This window comes from Clarias gariepinus, chromosome 12, assembly GCF_024256425.1.
Source record: "Clarias gariepinus isolate MV-2021 ecotype Netherlands chromosome 12, CGAR_prim_01v2, whole genome shotgun sequence".
NCBI classification, from domain to species: domain Eukaryota; kingdom Metazoa; phylum Chordata; class Actinopteri; order Siluriformes; family Clariidae; genus Clarias; species Clarias gariepinus.
Window position 1 is genome coordinate 14,462,862 of NC_071111.1, and position 23,439 is coordinate 14,486,300.

Sequence of the window (23,439 nt, forward strand, 5' to 3'; positions counted from 1 at the left end):
AAGTGTTCCAGGCTAATATCAGGCTTAATACTAATTATTATTATTAAAAAAAAATTTCAAGTCAGTCCACTGACTTAGAAATGTACGGTATGTTATTTTGCTGATAAAGGGGTAGACAAAATGTTTTATGTTTCATAAATAGATGTGATTTTTGGCTCTATAAGCTTAAATTACATGTAGTCTCTGTTTATATTCCCGATAAGTTATTTGTTGAATAATTAAATAACTGTAGTTCACAAAGAAATATCTAAGGATTCAATAGTCTTAAGCCAGCCCTCATTTCATCATATAAAATTACATTAAATTATATAGATTCAATTAAATAAATGGAAACAAACGTTTTACTGTGGTAAAAGGCTGTACAGGCTGCAAAGTGCCCAAAGATGCAATTTAAAAATCTGCTGTTGATGTAACAACCTCTCAGCAGCAACCTCGTTTTCCCTCTCATCTGTTCCAACCAGTCAGCATCACCAGTATACTAATCACCAGTCTAATCATCTGTCATCATCTGCACCTGTTTCTTACTGGTCCCATTTTTCCATCATAGGGTTAGGGGCTTAACAAACAAAAACTGGCCAGGTGCAGGAACTGGTCTGAAATTGAGAGGCAGAAAAGTCTATCAAAAGTTTGGAGAACTATTCCACAAGACTACATAAAACATACAAGACAGTCTGATTCTTTGGAGGCAAAATATGAATGAATGAGGGGTCGGGAGTTGTTCCCTGTACTATATGACACTGTTTTCTGCAGGTTACATCATTCAAATTCAAATCATTGGATTGATGTCAATATAATACATCTTTGCTTTATAGTTCCGTTCTACTGCCTGCCTTAATGACTGATGTGGATCCTTTTCTATACTAATTTATTAATGAATTATTGCTTAAATGGGTTAGTTTATCAGGCTTTCTGTAACACATGCAAGTAATTACACACACCATCACACTCTCAGATTGTCTCTGTTCAAACTGTTCAACACTACTGTTTTTGACCTGAACTTGCCTACACTGTTCGTCCTTGTTTCCTGTTTCCACTCTTTGAAGATGTACTCCTCCAGCGCACACGTCTGACTTCCTGTTTTCGAGTGATAGAAAGCTGGCTGCTGGTTGGGCTGCTCGCTCTCTATTACAAGGAGAGGAAATGTCTCACGCTAGATGTGTGTTAGATATGAGTAACAATTGAGGAGATTAGCAGGCTCACCACACATTTGTCAAAATCAAATGTGTACATTTGTCAATTAGTATGAACATGTACTGAACTATGAAATTGAGAATTCGTTCTTAATTTAACATTTAAAGACTTTTTGACTTTGTAAACTGTTTTTAAAAATTCAGAGACATAAAATAAAAGATCCTCTGATTTTTGATCGCTGCGTGAGTGGGCAGAGAAAAGAAGTTGGCTCATTCTCCTTATTCTGATTAACATTATTATCTTTATAATGAAGAGATCCAGTCTTCTCAGTCTGACTTTTGTTACTGACTTTATCAAGCTGGTGTCAGTGGGTGACAGGCTACTGTTGACACTGGTGTGCGTGTAAAATATACTGAGTGTTGACCTTGTGCACTCTGTTCATCACTCTGCTGTGTCTGGACAAAGGAGGCTTCAGTCAGCAAGTCCACTGGTATTTAGTCATGTAACAGTAGCTTAATTGATTAAGAGAGTAGTGCCAGTCAAGCCAAAGCCTAAACACACAACACCACGCTCAGAGTGTGTGAACTCAGAAAAGCACATACTCATAAATCCCTAAATAGTTAAATGGCAGCACTTTCAGAATGTGTGTGGTGACAGTATTACACATTTGTTGCCTGATAAAAAACAAAAACAAAAAACTGCTATGTGCATCATAAAGATTTGTGTCTATTGATTTAAAATAAATAAGGAGTAAACATGATGGGGTGCGCTTTGCTTGGAAAAAATAATCAGTGATGTACAGTACAGTAAGTTGATCGCTTTCCTGTGACGAGACTTGCTAAAGTGTTTCTATTCCACTTACACTACAGCAGAATAAATATTCTAATAAATAAATACAGCTGAATATTCCAGTTTTTTTTTTATTTGTTAAAAAACAAAATGTCTTGCATACTTTTATCTGTATGTTGTAACATTTACTGTTGCATAACATACTAGAAACAAATTAGTTTCTATAATTACTTGTTTATAGCAGATATAAACACATTTCCTTACTTTTTTTAAAAAAAAAAGAAGACCGAAAACAGTGCCCCTTGCCTGATAACAGAAAAACCACAAGACGACTTGGTGAAAATGTCACAGTGGAACAGCTTTACCTCTCACTGTTACAAAATGTTGACACCTGAGACTCCTTCTATACGTCCCCAAATCAGCAGTCATGCATATGTAACCTTTCAGTTGTACATGTGGGGTCTGCTATGCCGTCTCTGTGAATAATTTGAATAGAAATAAATAGAAAATATTATATTTTATTATATTATATTATATATACATTTTTTTTTTTTTTTTTGCTGTTTATAAAAATATAGAGTTTATAATCACCATAAATTTTTAAGAGCGGCCTCATAAAAGCACTGACATTGGAATTTTGTGAGATTAAATCCCAACACTGTCAAGCCGCCGCTGCTGTGCTCTTCAGCAAGTCTCTTAACCCTCAACCGCTTAGTCGTGGGCATCTGTCGAATACCATAAATGTGACTGTTCTTTTTTCTCTCTCTCTCTCTGCAGGCTGGTACAGAGGCTTTGTGCTCAAGAACCCAAATGCCAAGGTAATCCAGAGACAGACGCTTGGCCTTTTTAAATTATTTTTTTTAAACAGCCTGTCTTTGTCTATTTTTGAGACGTAGCTGTTGAAACACTGTCAGTTTATAGCTTATCCTTACAGATTTAAGATGGAAACATTGGCTTGTGTCCTCTGACCTCATCATTAGCATTGCTCACATGTCTCTCACCTTCTGTCTGTTTTAGGGGATTTTCCCATGCAGCTACATTCATTTGAAAAATGCTCAAATCAAGAACAAGGGGTGAGTGAGCTAAATGGTCTTGTCAAAGGGGGAAGTGCTTTTATTAAACCTGCCACAGTTCCCACTATTTATGCAAACCAAAGCATTTAAATCATGTTTTACTAGGTCTAAAGGTCTGTGTGTCATTTAGCGCGTCTGACACTACATCCTCTTTTTTTTTTTTTTTTTTTACTTACTTTCCAAATGGGGGTATAGGGAAGATTGTGCTTGTTGTCACTCAAAGATTTTAACTTTAGATGTTTCCAATTTAACCTGCAGGCAGTTTGAGACCGTTGTGCCCACTGAAGACACAGTCATTACAGAGATGACGTCCACATTGCGGGAATGGGGCACCATATGGAAGCAGCTTTATGTGGTAAATTGTGTGCTTTAGAAAAATGTCTTTCTGTAAAGACTCATTGTAAACCGCTGCCCGTACAAGCTAATTGTATATTTTAGTTTCATTCATAACCTGTTTATATCCCCATCTGAGCTAAGAGGAAATGATGACGAGGATGTGTTTGTACAGATAAGACAAATTAGGTTAAAAGGAAAAAAAAAATAGATCTCATCATCGGTCACTGATGTCACCAAGTCTCTGTATCTCTACCCCACAGAAGAATGAGGGCGATCTGTTCCACAGGCTGTGGCATGTAATGAACGAGATCTTGGATCTGCGGCGGCAGGTTCTGGTTGGTCACCTGACTCACGACCGCATGAAGGATGTCAAACAACACATTACTGCACGTCTGGATTGGGGAAATGAGTGAGAGCATATCTCTCCGTATCTCTTAATCTTTTTTCCTCTTGATTGGTCTCTTCTTTGTTTCTTCTGTGGCTGTCAGAATAAAAAAATACTTTGTATTCTAATTGATAAGATCTACTATGTGCATGTTTTTAAATATTAGTAAATCTTTAGACAAACAATAGCAAGAAGGCTGCATGCTAATGCTGGCTCGTGTCATCACTAAACAAACAAGAAAAAAATACGATCAGAGCAAGCAAAGGATCACTTGAAATAGCACTGCTTATGTTATAATATTTTTTTTTTTTGCCATATTACCCAGCCCTAATTCATGTCTAGTAAAATGTTCCTTAAGATTAATGGGGTTATCAGAAGAGTATGATAAAATAACACATTTTTATTTCACATTCCGCAGGTGATGATTTGGATTAAGATTTTGGGAGTTTGAAGGCCGGATCAGCAACCTTAAACTATTTTGAATACCAAGCCTTAATACATGGCAAAGTACATGGCAGGCTAAAGCCCATACTAAACCCCAACACACGGCAGGCTAAAGCCCATACTAAACCCCAACACACGGCAGGCTAAAGCCCATACTAAACCCCAACACACGGCAGGCTAAAGCCCATACTAAACCCCAACACACGGCAGGCTAAAGCCCATACTAAGCCCCAACACACGGCAGGCTAAAGCCCATACTAAGCCCCAACACACGGCAGGCTAAAGCCCATACTAAGCCCCAACACACGGCAGGCTAAAGCCCATACTAAGCCCCAACACACGGCAGGCTAAAGCCCATACTAAGCCCCAACACACGGCAGGCTAAAGCCCATACTAAGCCCCAACACACGGCAGGCTAAAGCCCATACTAAGCCCCAACACACGGCAGGCTAAAGCCCATACTAAGCCCCAACACACGGCAGGCTAAAGCCCATACTAAGCCCCAACACACGGCAGGCTAAAGCCCATACTAAGCCCCAACACACGGCAGGCTAAAGCCCATACTAAGCCCCAACACACGGCAGGCTAAAGCCCATACTAAGCCCCAACACACGGCAGGCTAAAGCCCATACTAAGCCCCAACACACGGCAGGCTAAAGCCCATACTAAGCCCCAACACACGGCAGGCTAAAGCCCATACTAAGCCCTGGCATAATGGGATAGACAGGTCTTGTGTGATCTGTTACCAGTTTATTATATAATTCATAGTTAGTGTTATTTAATTTACCTGGTGGTGGTGGTAGTACTGATCGGAGTATAATAAAATTAAACAAATATTAAGTGCGTCAAAAAGATTTGGAATTATTGGAATAATTGGATCTTAAATTAGTTGACTAAAAATAAATCCCATTGAGTGTCATTTTTATAAACATAAAGACCTTCAGATGTTGCACAAATAACGATCTTTAATCTGTCTCAGTACTTTGCTTGTAAATTTTTGTTGTGTATGTGTGTCTGACTCAGACGAGACCAAGGTACAAAGTAGTTTGTGTGTTTGCTCTTATAGGCAGCTGGGCCTGGACCTGGTCCCCAGGAGAGAGTTCAGCATGGTGGACCCTGATGACATCAGCGTCACTGAGCTGTACAGACTGGTACGTTCCTTCTCTAGAAAACGCATTGCCACGGCAACTCTGAAAATGCTGAAAATGCCTAGTATGTTTTTGTTACGGAGAGAAATAGAGAAGCGCATAATTACAGTACTTCAGTAACAAGGTGACAAGATAAAGCAGTGGTGGTTCGTGTATTCGCAGATGCAGCTCGTAGAGGAGAATTCTACTTTATTTGGGAGTCTGCTGTGTTATGTAATTCAGTTAAATGGAGCAAGTTGTGCTTTGTAATTGCAGTTCCTATGAAACGTGTGGTCTCCTTTCTGTCTTCTATCACCGCTTTAATACAGTCTGTAGCTACAGAACCATCTGTGATAAACAGTGGGTCTTGGATGCCTTTCCCAGTGGACCCCATGCTGTTAAAGACTACACATTTACCAGGAAATAATAGTGCTTCGAAAGTTTAAACACTGAACTTTTTTCTCTCTTCCTGCGAAGGAGAAATTAGCTATATAAAAGATTCTTAAGACAGAATACATTTAACAAATTTAGCTGAAGAAACCACCTGCTTATTTACCCCCAAATGAAAGTGATTATTATCTCCTTGATTCTTGCTGCAGTTCTTTCAGTTTTCTCCCGCAAATATTCACAGTTATTCCTGCATGTTCTGTTGAAGCTGCTTGTTCTAGTGCCCATTGTTTAGTCATTTCTAGTGCTGCACAATTAATGACATTAAAATCCCAAATCGCCGTACGGATCTGTACAATTATTTAATCGTTAAAGGCTGCAGTTTATTACAGGTAATATTGACATGGTCAGGAATTTCATGTAAAGTTTTGTCAATATTGGTAAACCTCCTCTTAATTAGAGTGTTGGTGCCTTTGGTTGCTGTTAAGCCTAGATAAATACGGTTGAATACAAAATGGTACATTGAATAGTTACATATGGTAGTTTTAATCATAATGTGTGTCAAACTTAATTGCAGTTTAAATCAAATCGTTCAGTCCCAGAATTTTTTTTTCATCTATAAAAGGATTACCCCAAACCCTTTAAGAGCAGTGTGTTTATGACGGCTCTCAAAATTTTTAATGGAATTTTTAAATCTATACACACTTTTATTCTTCATTACCTAATGAAAAATTTTGAAATAAGAGCCTATTTATTATAAAACGTGACTGGATACAAATACAACTTTCGATATTCCATATTAAGTTAATCAGAATTTAACACTAACACTTTTCAGGATTAGTTTTGCTGCATCACAGGACAGCATAACACTTCCAAATGCACAATCTTAATTGGTAATTCTGATTGGCTAGTTTTATTTTGACTGACAAGCATGAGAAAGTAATACCATCTATCTCACCCAGAGAGTGTGACTAGTTTTGCTCTCTTGGCTCTCGCCCACGGATGGCTGAGGCATTGTCAGGATTCAAACATTTGACATTTACCTTCTCTACCACTCGTGAAGCCTTTGTAACTTTTGTTGAGATTACAGACACCAAAATATGGCTGTCTTATGCCACTGACTTTGTTGGATATTGAAAAATAAATAAATAAAAAATATATATAATATATACCTGGGCAGGTTGGATGACACCATTTTTGCAATCACTACCTGTCTATTTCTTTTCATCTCCACATTTCACCCTGCTCTTGAATATAAATGATGAATAGTTCACCCTGGCTTAAGCATGATCTTTCTTTTTTTTTTTGGAAATGTCAGTGATGTCAGAAGATTCTTAAAAGAAATGACCTTTCATTACAAACCTACAGATTCTCATTTCTACTTCCAGTATCACTCCTTCCTCTCAAACAACTGAAAAAAAAATCCAATCTTTATTCGCCGACTACTGAGACTTTGCAGCAAAGATGAAGACTTCATCTAAAAACGCAATAATGCATGATTATTTTTTTTAACTGTGAAGTCTGTAAAGAGATTATTCCATGGCTCATATTTCAGCTTTTGAGAGAACGGATACACCGAGCTATAAATAATCAATTTTTAAGACAGAATGAATTCCTTTTGTGCTCTCATACCATCTCACTAATAAATATTGAATTATGCATAAAAATTCTCTAAAGTCCTCCTGGACTGTCCAGAGAAGTGCTTCCTTTTATTAATAGTAACCGTTATTGTTGGGAAAATAACAGTGTCTTGTAAGAACCACAGAGGTGTTTTTGGAATACAGCCATAATGTCTATTTTTTATAGTGGTTTAAAATGAACTCCTTTACTCTAATGCTGTTTGGAATTATTAATTATGGACTCCCTGGACATAAACCTGTGGACTTTCAGGCTGTATCACACTGAGGTCTGTGAACCCTACTTTTGGAATGATGTTCATTCTACACTGCACTAAATATATTGACACAGTGGATCATCAGCCTAGCTGAAACGTCACGTGTTGAACAGTCCATATTTTATTGACGATGTGAATCGTATGGTGGTTAGTTCTCTGGTGAAGTGCGTTAACCAAAAAAAAAAAACACAATACTTTCTTCCCTCAGAAGGTGAAAAAAAGTGACTTTTACAATCAATAATTTGGAAGTGACTGGAGGTATAAACTAACTCAATGACTCAAATAAGGTGCACTTAATGCCAGATGAGAAATCATAAACTACACCACTTGTTACTCTAACTGAGGCCAACAGAACACACCGAACTCTCACGAGAGCAAGACAGAACGTTTTAAAAAACAAAAAAAGCTGTTTTAATATGCGCATCTGCTCTAATGAACAAAACAAGCACCGTTTCTGCTTTACTTGGCTTGGCTTTTCTCACTTCCAATGCAGACCTTTTTTCTCCAAAGCTCATGCAAACAAAAATGTATGCTTTTTTAATTTATTTATTTACATCTAATGACGTAATATGAATGATGGCATGAATAAAAGAATGAATGAACAGAACTGCGAGTGGAGGAATGAACGTTCCCATCACCTCTGTGTTCATTGGCTATTGATGGTGCACATTCCCAGTTGAGTAGGTGACTGGTGTAAACTGTGCACCAGTGTCCAAGGTCTGCTCTGAAAAAATCCAATGTTTAATATACTGCGACTCATGTCAGGAGGTTTGATGTCGGTCTATAACCCTTACACACTTACAGAGTTCTCTGCCAACATGCCATGCCAGCTGACCACAACTTCTGCTGACTAGAGCAGACCAAGACGAACTTGGCACAGTTTTAAAACCTATATTAAATCCTGTTTAAATTCGTGTAGTGTGGCCCCAGCCTGAGTGTCTTTGCTGTTCTAGTATGGTTTGTGCCCTTTTACCTGACATCCTTAACTGCCAGATGATGTCATGGGTTTATTATATGTTAGCGTTCCACTGTTTTGCACCATCTCCTCAGTGTTTTCCCCAACCTGCATGTTTCTCATTCTGATTCTGTCTTGTCATCTGTGCATGCCATTAGTAAATTAAGTCTTTTTCTATATTTGGTTGTTAAAGAAAAAAATAAGCTAGTCTACAGCTAATAACCCAGACTACTTGTTCTGAATGCTTAAGCTTTTGATTTTTCTAACCCTGTCTTTTGTACATCTCTGAACTTCTTCCTACCAGTTACATAAATTCAGATCGAATGTATTTTCCTCTAAGTTGGTATTCGTTTATAAGAGGTTTTTGATACGCTGGCCTGTGTGGGTGTGTACAACTGTTAACTCTTGGTGTCGTGTGGGTTTGAGTTCACTAGTCGAGTGTAGCTTAAATTTTTGTGTTAATACACTCATTAACAGTGACACTCAAATTCCCTTCAGTGCGTCAAGTTTCACAGGGCTAAAGCAGCGCCCGCATTCTACCCACATACCTTTTGAATTGGGCGCTAAGAAATCACTGTGTGTGTGTGTGCGTGCGTGTGCGCGGGTGGGAGAGGAAGAAGGACGCTAAGTGGGAAAGCAGTTGGTAAGCGGTATGACATAATTTTATACGTCAACCTAGTTTCAGGTCCTGTTCTTCCTTTCACATCACGCTCTTTTTGGAAGTAATGTTGGCAAATGAAAAGCTTGTGTCTCCACACTGGTCACCGATTGCGGACATTTTGGTTATAATAGTAAGGCACGGACACAGCTGCTCTTTGAGCAGCGATTAGGAATGAGGCGAAGAGGTTTAAGAATTTCTCAGTTCCGTGAAAAAACGCCCATGAAATTCCACCCACTTCATCACATAATCCTGTTCATTTCAGATGTTGCATAACCAGTCCTCCATTTCTTCTGCTGTCTTTATTTATATCAACCCATGCCTGGTTATATGCAATATTAACATCCTGGCCTCCTTTCCTTTCTCTCTCTCTCTCTCTCTCACTCTGTATATCTGTCAGATGTATGATAGCTGAGTGAGAAAGGATGCAGAGCTGCTTGTTGGCACCTCTCTCTTTCTCTCTCTCTCTGTTTGTCTCTCTCTCGCTGCCATCTGGAAAAGTAGGGGGCTATGTTCTTGGCTGAATCTTTTAAAGCTAGCCATTACTGTTTCTGTACACACACACACACAGACACACACACATGATGGAACTCCAGGATGTGGCTGTGGCATTTATGCAGCTTTTTTAGTCTTTTTATACAGCCTTGTGGCATTGTTGTATAGATATATGTGTTCAGGGTATTTTGTTTTAAAAATAATCAGTGTTTAAGAAAACTTTTAACTACCTGCTTTATTCTGCTTATACACAGTGCACTGTAATGATTTATAATCCTGTTTTCCTCTCCTCTTCCTCAGGAAGAGTTTGGCTTTGTTGCCTCTGATTTGCTAGATAAAGCGCTACTTCTAAATCTACATCTAGATTTCTGTAAAGCTGCTTTGTGACAAGATTTGATGTTAAAAATGCTATACAGATGATATAAGTATGGTATGGTGTGTCTCTGTGCGCATGTGAACAATCACAGATGGAACATCGGCACCGTAAAAAGGACACCCCGGTCCCAGCAAGCACACATCACCTTTTTGTACAAATGAAGAGTCTGATGAGCTCAAACCTGGGCGAGGAGCTGGATGTTTTTTTCTACATCTACGACAGCAAAGAGAGCCGACCTCTCAGGTGAGTCACAACACTAAAGAGCTCTCCATTCATAATGATAACTGTGAATGTTGTGATTCGGTTTCTTTTATGTAGCTCCTGAACAGTGCAGATTCAAGCAAGCTTAAGGTGTTCAATAGTGTTAAGTACTGTAGGTGGATTCCCAAATTCAGCTTAAGTTAGCAAAGAGTGGCTGCTTGATTGATTATGGCAAAAATGATAATTCTTTTGGTCAGTACCGAGATCACGATCATTATTTAACATGACAACTCATTGATATTGAAGAGAGCATGCATGTATTTCATTTTAAATAAAACCACGGTAGGGTAGTGGTTAGCACTGTCGCCTTGCACCTGCAGGGTTTGGGTTCGATTCCCGTCTCTGTGTGCATGGAGTTTGCATGTTCTTCCCGTGCTTGGTGGGCTTCCTCCAGGTGCTCCAGTTCCTGAATACAGGATAAAGCGGTATAGAAGATGAGTGAGTGAGTAAAACCTGTTGTGAGGGTGAAGATGAGCACAAGCTTAAGAACTACATTTCTATCGGCTTCAAAAACAGCAAGAAATTGTTAATTAGAGATACAGTATTAATCAAATCGTGATTAAAACAACTCATTACAAGGTAAATCTTGGATGCTATCGATCATCACATGGTAATTATAATCATGTATATTGTTGTATAGAAAACCAAAGATTAGATACATGTTTAAGGATTCTCTGCCTTACGAAGGTTGAAAGGGTTCATGTCACTTCAACTGATGGACAGCATGATCTCACGCCCCTAAACTGTGCTCCGTGGCTCAATAGATCTATCGCAAGGCAGCATTGTGAAGAAAAAATGCTGGCATGCGTTAGAAAAAAATTATCTATCCAGTATTTTCCTGTGAAATGAGGGGAAAAAAGAGATGCTTAAAAAGAAAGAAATTGCCATGCTGCTTCACATCATGCAGAAACTCCACACATTTAACCAGGGTAGTATTTACTGACTCACAGTCATTTTGATCAATTTACAATTTTCTTTTTATAAGAGCATGAATTTCAGTAATCGGTGGCTTGAGTCAGAAAAGGCACTACAATAGTTGTATTATTGTAGTATTCTTCAGATAATGAACTGGTTATCACTTGATGAATGAGTGTTGACAAGAACTACAGGGATCATCACCACCTTGTGGAAAATGTAAAACAAAGAGTTTATACAATGCATGTGTGGATTAAGCTCCACCACACTGTTGTTAATTACAGAGTCTGGAAGCTTAGCGGAGTGATACAGCTGTCCCGGCTCTCCTCTCCGAGTATCAGTGTGTTGGGGGTTTGTATCTCACACTGCTGTTGCTTTCAAGGAGAATCTGCTAATGGCTCCCTTCCAGGATGGCTGCTTGGTTGGCTGGTTTCCAGCTAATTATTCTCTCGGCTATAGCGTAAGGTTGGTGTTCAGGTCCAGATGGTGTGACAGCACCAGATTTCCCCCCCACACATGCCAGTTCAAATCAGGCAGTTTGCTGGAAATTCAGTCAAAGACCTGTCCAGCTTTTAACCCCCTCACACCGAGATGATGCCCACTCCTGACTCGCATTACAGCTTTAAAGAGCATCAGATGCATGTTATCATCTCGCCTGTCTCCTCTGGGCTTTGGATGAGTGTTGCTGCAAGTCCAATCCTATCTCCTTATGGGTTACACACAACATGCAGCTGTGTGTGTGCACGGGTGTACAAGAAAATACAAAAAAAACAAAACACATGCACAATCCACAGGGAGATTATGATGTGCAGCCCTTGGAGAACAACTAAAGTCTGATTGTGTATCCCGTGTGTGTGTGTGTATGTGTATTGGTGTTAAAAAGCGCTGCCTCCTCTGAGTTGCACAGAGCTGGAAATATCTGAGTGACAGCCTTCAGGATAATGACTTCCCCTGTCTTTTCCCATGGGGCCGTTTTTGTCACGGTTTATATCATCAGCATTGTGCACAGGGATTACTCATGGGCATGCTTAATTTATTGAACCGTGTCCATAGAGGTCATTTAATTCACGGCGTCCTTCCGAACGCGTCGCCTGACAATCACACACGCGCGCCAATAGTGTAAATATCAAGTTCCGTCTCTAGCGCTCGGGGAATATGGGTTTCAGTTATGGAAATCAGACCAGGCATACCATGTGATAAGAATCCTTCTGTGACCACAAACCGCTGTTCAGGAAGTGATGCCGAAACCTTATCGCTGGACACACAACCCACAGGCTGCACTTCGTATTGATTGAAAGCTGGGAATTCAATAACGCACAGTTAATTAGCAGCTGTGTGTGTGACGAGTGTGTGTATACGAACACACAGTTTATTTGTCTTTAGTTATGTTCAGTGTGTGTGCGCGAGACGACCATGCTGTGTGTGTTTGTGTAATTGTGATGTTTGCGGCTGTTAAAGGCTGTAACGGGCTTCACTACGTGAGCAGACTGCGCTGCTGTTCTTATCACACTGCTGTGAACGTCACGTAACTAAATTACATGACCACTTGGCAGGAGAGTGTGTATGAGTGTGCGTCTCTGTGTGTATGCCTCAACGTATATATTTGACTGGCCAAATGTGTGTGTCTGTACGTCTTTGTGTGTCTATGAGCCTTTTCATTTTGCGAATATAATACTGCGCATTCTGCCCCCCCCCCCCCATTTCATCATATTTTGTTTCCAAACTTTTTTTTTTTTTTTATGTAATCTTAAAGAGTTCTCCAGTGTTAAGACACACAGTGACTTAGTGAATCATTCAAGCCTAAAAATACATCTAACCAGTGAAAAGCAGGTGCAGATGATGACAGATGATCAGGCTGGTGATATTAGTATCCTAGTGATGCTGAATGCTGAGTGGGACAGATGAGAGGGGAAATGAGGCTGCTGCTGAGGTTGTTACGTAAACAAGCAATTTTTAAACATTGTCTTTATGCACTTTGTTGTGTATCTCTCAATCTCTGTGTGTGGGGGTGGTGGGAGGGGTATTGTGCAGTAAATAAGGAAATCTGGATAGTATCAGATGTTCTTTACGCATGCCACTGTTGTGGAGAGTTATGAAATTATTCAGATTTTTATTTAGACAAGGATTTCCCATATCTGGTTCAAGACAAAAAAAAAATTACCCCTCTCTTCTGCACTAACATAATTAGCCTTTTGCAATATGTCATACTAGGATAAAATGTATAAGCATTAAAAACTGCAATGGATGAAGAAACATTTTCTGCTGGCAAAATGCCCGAGTACTCGCACTGGTACTTCTGATAACATTCAGAGCTCTGTGTTTGCACATTTGCCTCCCCTGGCTACATTAAAAGCATTGTTCAGCTTGACGTCTGTTCCAGATTTTTGGCAGCTCAACATCTATGTCGAAGCATCTTTTGATGATGCGAGATTACCTCAATGAATATTTTAGCAGAAAAGTGAATTAAATTTTCCAATTGTAGATCCAGCTGCCATGATTTTGTTTCAGCAATGCTGGCTTGTAAATAATTAAGCCACAATGATTCCTTTCCCATGTGGGTTATTACAGAGCAATCGGTTTTCTGTGTGGTAAGAAACCCTTCATCCCGGCGATGAAAAACATGATGCTTTGTGAAGCCTTGGGACCTCATTGGTCCTCATTGTCTCGCTTTGTCTCTCCAATGTTATTTGTCTCTTATTCTATCTTTTCATTTCCCCCTCTTTGCCTCCCTCCCTTGCAGTGAAAGGTTCTTTGTGAAGCTAAATAAGAACGGCGTGCCCAAGTCTCCAGAGAAGACGGAGACACACTGTACCCTTTTTGTGGTGAGTGGTAAAGAAAACGTCAAAACAATTCTATTAATTGCACAAAGAGACGGCTTGTGCAGCGTTGCAGCAATTTGTGTCCATTAAAGATTGCTCCATTTTTTTTTTAGGACTTGGGGAGCAGTGACCTGAGAAAGGATGTGTATATTGTTGTTCACATCATTAGGATAGGTAAGAGTGCTCATTTATTTAGCCGGATTTAATGATTACTAAATCTCTTTCAGCTCTCTCTGTCCATTTGATATCCATTAGCTGTGGTTGTGGTGGGAGTAAATTTGTCTGTCTGTCTGTGTGTAGGGAGGATGGGTGCCGGTGAGAAGAAGAACACATGCAGTGTGCAGTACAGGCGTCCGTTTGGCTGCAGCGTGGTCAGCATAGCAGATCTACTCACTGCTGACACGAAAGACGACCAAGTCCTTAAAGTTTATGCGTGAGTGATGCCGTGTCACTACTGCCTTTTTGTTGTTAAGATATAAGGAATGGATGGACACACATGGACAAAATTCACATTACCGGCCTGAAGTGACTCAATTCTGATTTTTACTCTAATGTGACACAGATCTGTTTTTATTACGGCTGTCTGAAACCTGGGCCCGTAGTCACAAAACTTCTTAAGCCTAAAAGTTGCTTCTAGTGACGAAATTTTGAGAAAATTCGAATTATTAGAATTATGACATTTTCTTAGAATTTCCCCTTTAAATTTAGGACTAAATCCAAGTAAAGATAAAAATAATTCACGAAACATCCTAGCCCCAAAAACAGCTCTTAAGGTAACAATTGTTAAGAGTGGAGAGGAGGACTTTTAAGAGGCTTAAGAGTTTTTAGAGCAGAGGCCAAAACGGCGGAAAGAAGACATATTCTCCAAACAGCTAAAAGTAAACACTGCTCTTCTGTCCAATTTGGTTTTCTTGTTGTTTTACTTCCTTCCATCTCTCTTGGAAAAGTGCAACTTACTGTAAACAGACTGTCCTGCAGTCATGTAAATTTGTAAGGTGAGACATTTTGCTCCCATCAATTTAAAATGGATAACAAGTAATAAAATGAGTATGGTAAATAGATGTAAGAACTTTAATATAGTAACTACTGTGTGGAAATTGATTGCTTCAAAAGTTGACACATTTTCAAAATTTGGCTGTGTAACTATCTTTATGATATTTAGCCTATGACAGAAACTTTGCATAAAGTAGCCTGTATTCATGATTATACAATTCCCTTCAATACAAACATAATAATTTCACTGTCTGTTCTAATATTATCTATTCTATTTTCACAAAGAGCACATTTCAAGACTTTTTCAGATGTCAGAGGTTATTTTTTATCAACCAGTCACAGTCCTTAAATTGCTGCATCATCCCTAAACACACCTCCTCACTAAGATAAAGGTTTTTGTACTCTGTCGCTCCCTGAAGTTTCCTAAATCACTTTTAGTCTAGGACTTTCAGCTAGGACTTTTTAAGCTAAGATAGGAGCTCTCTGAGAGAACTCTAAGAAACTTTGTGAATACGGCCCCTGATATTTTTCTAGATCAGCTTTCAGCCACTTTTGTATGTGATCCTAGGTCGAATATGTATTTAATACCTGTTCATGTGACTTAAATGAAAAGGATCAGATTAAATTTTACAGGATTCTTTACCTCTACACATGTGTAGCGTGTTGATGTAATCAGTGTGAAGATTTAATAGAAGTTCTAGCAAATGCTACCAAAACAGCGAAAGTTGGAGTCGACTAAAGTTATTGTAAAATTCTATTGTAATTAAGAATGTAAATCATCATGACATCTGGAAATCTGTTATAAGAAAAAAAAAAAACCTAAAACACTATGAACAATATGGTTAGTAAAGTAAATAAAGGTTTAAGACGCAGTCAGGTTTTATGACGAACAGCTTCTCCTAAAATATCAATAAAACATGGAAATAATGTATTTCTTCATTAAATGTGAAAATTTCCTATGCTGTTCATTGCTTTTGCTTTTAAAAAATTGCTTTGAAACAAACAAACAATATTTATTGCCTGAACTTCTTTCTGGCACACTTTCTGGCTGATTCAAGAGCACTACGTTTAAATAGGGGTAAAGCTGAACACTCACTGCATGCCAAGCTTTCAATACATCACTACCATTTGACTAGTACATTACTTTTTACATTTCAAAACATTTACTAGTTTCAGTTAAGTTGAAGTCCAACAGAGGACTTGGATGCATAAAATAGTATTTACTGTGTTTTTTAGACAAGTTTTTCATGTGTGTGTAAATAAATAATATATATATATATATATATATATATATATATATATATATATATATATATATATACACATACATACACACACACACACACACACACAAATAACAAGAGGAAGGAGGATGGTCACAAACTAAGCGGTTTGCTTAAGAGTGTTATAAAGTTACCCAACAGCAATGTGAAAAACTGGTGGAGAGCATGTCAAAACGTACGAAAGCTTTCATTGCAAACCGGGGTAGTATTCCACCAAATACAAATTTCTTAATGTTATTTAGCCAAAGCATTAACAAAATTTATTTACAAATTATTTGCATTTTGTTTTATTTAAGTTATTAAAGCTCTGCAAATACTGCGTAATCTTGGTTTATTTTGATGTGTTGTGATGTAGTTTTTTTTAAATATACACTCTAAATAACAATAGTTATATTTTGAATTTAGAAAAAATATTGTCAGCAGTTAAAAATGAAACAACTGCTCATCTCACCAATACAGTACATGCACTTGTAAGAAAAAACATAAACTAATTATGCTGCATTGGTCTCTTGTTTTATTTTTCAGAGCTGTGTATATGTACATGTACGTCTGTCAGTATGTATGTCCATGTGTGTGTGTATATAGGCATACATATAAATACACATGCAGAGAAATACATGTACAGCTACTGCCTTACAAATATACATACTGTACACATGCAGGCCGACAGTGATATACATATAGAACCATTTGCATACATACAAAAATATACTCATATGTCCTGTATATATATATATCTTTGGAAGAAAAGGAGATGTAATTAAGTTTACAAAACCGTGGAAACTGCAAAAAAGTAATTCCTTACAATAAATATGAAGCTGTATAACACACCAAATGAGCACACGGGGAGAACTGACATCAGCATAGACACTTTATTAGCATGACCTACATTTTATTGAAGTGGGCAGAATAAGTTATTTAACCTGGTTACACAGACACACACATTATTGTGGTGACATTTGCAGACGTGCAATATGTAATACATTTTCTACACGGGAATTTACAAATACATGATTTTTCTCATTCCATGCCGTGTATTTCAGATGTAACACCGAGAGTGACTGGAGTCAAACCCACGACAACATCATAAAGAAGGTGAACTCCAGATATAACCTGTCAGGATCCAACACAGGTAGGTTTCAGACCCACAGCTTGGGAAAGTTGGAAAGAACCGACTGAAATCAGTATCAGCATCAGTTTAGAAGAGCTTATAGCACAGGCGCTTTCTGATGGAGTTGCTATGGAGTTTCTTCATGCAGTTATTAGAGCAGTATTTACTCAGCAAAGACATCACCTAGAGACGGCATGAGGCTTGTAGGATTTAATAGCATACCAGGTAGCATTAAAGCTCTTTCACAAGCCTGATTTCACTTGATTAAAGGTTTTAGTTTGGAGCTAGAATAAAGGCATTGCCATGGTAGCTCATGCAAGCTTTAATTGAAGAATGACTTAAGACTGTTAAAGCTGCGTACGTGCTGTATTTGACAAACACTTTTAAGCTAGCTTCAAAGCTTTACATCTGAAGTGTGCAGAATGGATCTGTCAAGGATCCACTTAATTTCATCTCTCTCCCATAATTGTTTGTAGCATCAAAAACGAAAAAGCTCTTGAGTAATCAAAAGCAGTATGAATGAATACGTTAAACTCGGTGACTGACGCAATGTCATTTCCTTGACTGTCTCATCAGTGCCAATGTGTAGACTACATGTGGCAAGCAACAATAATTCATGTGCTGCAAATTCCCCACTGACTGATTTATTCTGAATAAACAGATATGATATCTCCAAGTAAGAATGGATGGGTAGAAAGATTTGAATTGATTTCAATTAAGCGTTGACTGAGAAAAGCATTGTGAGATCATATTAATGTGCATGGAATAATAATATAACATATTGATGGTTTCTTTATCATTACATTAATCTCAAAACTTATCACACACTGTATTATAGGCCATGACAATGAAGAGGCTATATTTTAATTCATTAAACTAGTTAAATATTGCATGTATGTAATGGATAAACTGTAATTAAGACATCTTGTTTAGGCGTATGAATGGTTTTGTGTATGCGTTGTTCATTACAGGTATATTTGTGTGTGTATGTTTGTTCGCGTGCATGTGCCTGCCCGTCTACACACGATGTCTCTTTCGTCTTTCTTTATTCTTTGTCTCTCAGGTGACTGGGTGTCCTTCATACCCCTTTATACCTGTGCAGCCAGGGGATTCTCATCTCGTATAATTAAATGATGGGTTTTTGGCTAGATATTTATTCTTAATTATGATTCTCTGTTAAATAGTACTTACAAGATGTAAAATGTGTAGAATCTTATACCATGAGTTAGCACATCTGTCTTATATAGCTCACAAAGAATGCGCTGAAAATGCTTGGCTGCTTTGTTCTTTCCTTAAGCATCTGACTGTTACACTGTGGTTTCTTAAATAGTTTCAATGATATTTTTACACTCCAGGAAAAAAAAAGCTCTGCTTTTATCCATGATTGCTGTGTGCACACATGCCTGAGATTTATGAGCCTTCTAACAGAATGTAGAAAAGAGAAGCGAAAGTATGTGAACATCACAAGAGAGTCATAGTGTAGCAGACAGGAAAGGGGGCTCTCAGGCTTCCTGTATACCAGTGATGCCTTGCTGCTCTGATCATGCAATTTATTTATTTATTTTTTTTGCTGATTTTACCAGACTGGAATTTGTACACTCAGATTTGGGTGATAATGCAAGTGCGTCCTGTTGTAATGTCTATGTTTTATCACTTTCTAATTACTAATATAACTTGTTGACTGAGACACCTATTCAGTATAGTAATGTAAGCCTGTGCAAGTACCGCACTAAATGTTTGACAATTTTTGTGTGACAGCATGTTCATTAGAAAAAAACTAAAGCAGTGCAGTATTACCAGTATGCATAACTAAAAGTTTTAAGACATGACGTACTACATCCTTGGTATGTTTCTTGTGTCTTCAGGCCTAGCAGTGAATCTTCAGTTACTCCACGGGGAAATTGAGCAGTTGAGGAGAGAGTACATGGCCATTTTTTCCCGGGGTGTCTCCATCACCAGGAAACTCGGCTTTTCTGATGTCATCATGCCAGGTGAGGTAACCTTTTGTCTGTAGGTGTTCTCTCTGGATGCCAATGATGGCCAATGTTGAAAATGTGGAATCAATACCTACTCTAGAAATCATGTATCTCTGTATTCAAATAAACACTAACGCTAATACTAACACTAATGCAATCCAGTAACTATTACTACTCCAATTATTACTTAATAATCATAAATAATCATTTGCACAATTTACGCTTTCTCTTATTTTTACGGACTCAACCAAACACTTGCGTAATTTGCACACTACGTCTGTTTTTACAGTCTTTACATTTTGATATTCATTTCATACTTTCGCATATTTTTTATATTCTGGCTTAATTCTATGTTGATATATATCCTTTTTTATATACCTATTTTTTTGTATACCCATATTTATTTATTTTTCTTTAAAAACTATTTGTATGCTTTTTTCTACTTTTATAGCGGCATTAGGGGGGCAGAAAAGGAAGAATTTCCTTGTACAGGAGGGGGTAACGTTTTTTTTTTCTGCGCATATGACAATAAAACTTCAAACTACTTTTCATGATCGAACTCATTGTCTGGTTCTCTGAGATAACTTTCATACAAATTATTAGAAGTAGAAAAAAACAGTGCTAAAATAACCAGAGCTCTGTTTAAAATACACAGCCACACATTTTAAGGGAGTTAGATATGAGCTAATTTAAGTTTTGCGCTCAGGAAATAACTGTTCACCCATCCTGTGATCTATATATGTATTGTGTGCGTTTGACCATTAACCTCAACATCAGTAGTATATCTTGTATAGATGCTCTGTTTCCTCAGTGCTGTGTTTCTCCAGACGCTATTTATTTAGAGATGCTTAGCACAGGTCTGTTTTCTCTAGCGCTCACCCTTTCCTTTAACCCAAGCTACATAAAACCAACTGGCCACCCATGCGTGGAGCTGTCTGCTCTATAATTACTTTCCCCTCAGTGCAGCAGCCTTTCTCTGTGCTTTCTCTTTACTGGAATGCTGCTGCTCTGTGCAACAGTGAAGTAACACACTTTCAGATTTAAACAACCTTCAGCTTCATTTTTTTAATATCATGTTTCTGAAAGTAATGAGAGGGGGAGTGCTTATGCAGCACATTCGCTCTGTATGTTTAGGAGTGGATGGCTGATGAGAGTGAAGAAGGTGTGATAACGAAGGCCTCCTTCCTGTCTATATGAATAACATATAGTGTGTGTTTGTGTGGTGTCTGCTGTGAGGCACAGGACGCACCTGTTGCCAGCAGTATTGCACATCAGTGTAGGTTTGTGCGTATGCCCTGGATAATTGCAGGCGTAACTTGTGTGTCACTACTTGTATCTACTATAATCTGCCCTCACTGAGGTAGACAAAACAGTTTTTTATTTTTTGTACAGGCCCTGCAAAAATGTACAGGTACCACTTACGTTTTGACACATCAACGCTATGTTCTTCATTGTAGAACAGTATGGACGCGTCAGCGTTATGAAATGGCATTTGTGAAATTATGTAAAAGCAATAACGGATATATAAAAGTGTTTCCATCCAAAATCATTTCGGTGACTACCCCATGAAGCTGGTTGAGGGAATGCTCAGAGTGTGTGCAAAGCTATGTTATTAAAGCAAAACATGGCTACATTAAAGGATCTAAAATATGAAAACAGTATTTTTTTTAAATTATTATGTAACTCCTTGTATTTCTTTCTAGTTTTGTTGTCTTCATTACAGTTCTACAATGTAGAAAAAAAGGAAAACCCTTGAATGAGTAGGTGTCTCTAAACTTGCACTGGTACTGTACAGTATGTTCAGCAAGAAGGGAAAAATAGACTATAGACTTCCTGGGAAAAAAAATCTTTGCTGTAACTATACAGTGTATATTTACCACATCATACTGTGACCATTATACTTCTGCAGCACTATATACATCTGTGGATACGCTGTCTGCTGGATGGTAAAAAGGTTTATACTATGCAGGTGAATTTATACATGAATAACGGACCATGTAAATAAATAACAACTGATAGAAATGCTGATAAAATACGTGTATTGCATTGTAAAGCTGTAATATGACTCGTGTTTATGGTAGGTAAAATATTTGAAGAGAATATGCTAGAGAGATGTTTTTTACATTTACATAATGAGAAGACGACACATCACTCATGTAATGGTCATTGACTTTGCTGCCTTTTTGTCATGAAGATGCATGACTTGTTTGTTTACTTTAATATATGACAATTTATTTAATTCACTTTGCTGAACAGTCAGTGAGATGTGGGATGGGCCATCCCACTGCACCTCTTATTTCCCCAATGGGCTAGATGAACAAATTTAATATTAGTCCACCTCTTATATAAATAAACAGAATGAGCTTCACAAAGCAAGAGTGGTGGCCAAACGTATTAGGACAAAATATGGCATGTATTATAGTTCTTCCTATATACAAAACAGGTGATTTCACTAGATAGTTCTAATATAATTTGACTGAAGAGTTTTATTTTGCTGAAAAACTAGTAAATACTGGCTTTTTGACAATGGTATTCAACTTCTGGAGTCATGGCCCGGGTCATCTCCAGGCTTAAAGCCAAAAGCCAACTGGTTATGTGAATTTTAGCTTAGAATTTTAGCATCTGGGCTTTCTATATCTATGGCATCTTTCTAAACGTGCGATGTGAACTGAATTGTTTGTGTAGCTCGCCATGGTGGTCTCCATACACCTTGTGACTCAAATGCACATGTCAAGATGTATGCTAAAATTTTTAACACAGTTTTACACAAGTTTTAATTCAGCTGAGCAATAAGCCGGCTTACTAGACTACATAGAAATGTAGATGCTGTCTAGTGTTTCACGTGAGCTTCTATTATGCCCGTCCTACAAATGCCATTAGCGAAGTGTATGTCCTTTAATGTACTACTTTATATGAGAAAACCTATATAGTTTGTCCAACCGTGCATGCATTAACTCTAATCGTCTGTCTGTCTGCTTTCTCTCAGGGGAGATGAGGAATGATCTGTACATCATCCTGGAGAAAGGAGAGTTTGAAAAGGGAGGGAAGACAGTAGCGAGAAATGTGGAGATCACCGTTTATGCACTGGATGTTGCCGGACAGATTCTCAGGGTATTCAATTTGATACATGCTTCAATTCGGCTTTTGTACATCAACACCTCTGTTCAGGCTCTGTTGTAATGTGTGCTCTGTGCTAATAGAAGGAACTGCTGTAACATTAAGCGTGCAATGCCGAAACCATGCATGAGTGCAACAAATCTAAACAAGCATGACGTGCTTTTTCACACTTGCCGACAATGCTATTGTTGGCTTGTGGTTTTCCTGGTTCAGTGGAAAATAAGAGCTGATGGGCAGCATGCATCACTTTGACCTGTTTACTGTGTGCATGTCATTGTGTGTGTTTTTTTTTTTTTTTTGCAGGGCTATGTTGCAGCAGGTTCAGGTGAGCCGGGGGACGATGAGTATCACTCATTTGTGCTGTATCACAACAACAGCCCACGCTGGGCCGAGCAGATCAAGCTACCCATCCCTGTTGACGTGTTCCACGGCTCCCATGTCCGCTTTGAGTTTCGCCACTGCTCCAGTAAGAACCAATGACTCTTTGAGCTAAATGATTACATAAATTCTAGTCATAAATTGTATCCTTAAGTGTAGATCGTGTATGAAGTGTACAAAATGACCAAAAAAAAACTACTCAAAGAATTAGTGTTAATAAATTAAATGGTGTTACAAGCTAAGTTTAAAGTAGTCCAAACCATGCAAAAATATCAAGTCTCGTTCCTGCAAGCAGTGTGAGGTCATAAGAAAACAGAACCTCTTTGGTGATCAAACCGGACCACCAAAAGGGATGAAAAGAACCATTAAAGTTGTTCCTGATGGAAACTTAAGTTCCTTGATTGTATCCAACACTAGTACAATGCTGGGATGAGGAGTGCATAAGTGTAGAAGAGATTATATAAAGAAATAATTGTGTTCTGTTATTTTGCACAATCAAAAGTCATGGTTTGACACAAAAGCTTCTTGTATCTTTA

General features: G+C 38.2%; 1 protein-coding gene across 2 annotated transcripts in view; it reads left to right on the plus strand.

The window, feature by feature from the left end:
- Positions 1 to 23,439, plus strand: part of dock4b (dedicator of cytokinesis 4b) — a 103,429-nt gene that overhangs the window by 37,223 nt on the left and 42,767 nt on the right. For both annotated transcript variants that reach the window (XM_053508330.1, XM_053508331.1), the window contains exons 3-15: positions 2,698 to 2,738; positions 2,938 to 2,993; positions 3,252 to 3,348; positions 3,590 to 3,738; positions 5,225 to 5,309; positions 10,142 to 10,293; positions 13,967 to 14,048; positions 14,159 to 14,219; positions 14,346 to 14,478; positions 17,365 to 17,453; positions 19,298 to 19,423; positions 22,395 to 22,519; positions 22,829 to 22,991. In XM_053508330.1, coding sequence (XP_053364305.1) covers positions 2,698 to 2,738; positions 2,938 to 2,993; positions 3,252 to 3,348; positions 3,590 to 3,738; positions 5,225 to 5,309; positions 10,142 to 10,293; positions 13,967 to 14,048; positions 14,159 to 14,219; positions 14,346 to 14,478; positions 17,365 to 17,453; positions 19,298 to 19,423; positions 22,395 to 22,519; positions 22,829 to 22,991 — 1,359 coding nt within the window. The remainder of the gene's footprint in view (positions 1 to 2,697; positions 2,739 to 2,937; positions 2,994 to 3,251; positions 3,349 to 3,589; positions 3,739 to 5,224; positions 5,310 to 10,141; positions 10,294 to 13,966; positions 14,049 to 14,158; positions 14,220 to 14,345; positions 14,479 to 17,364; positions 17,454 to 19,297; positions 19,424 to 22,394; positions 22,520 to 22,828; positions 22,992 to 23,439) is intronic.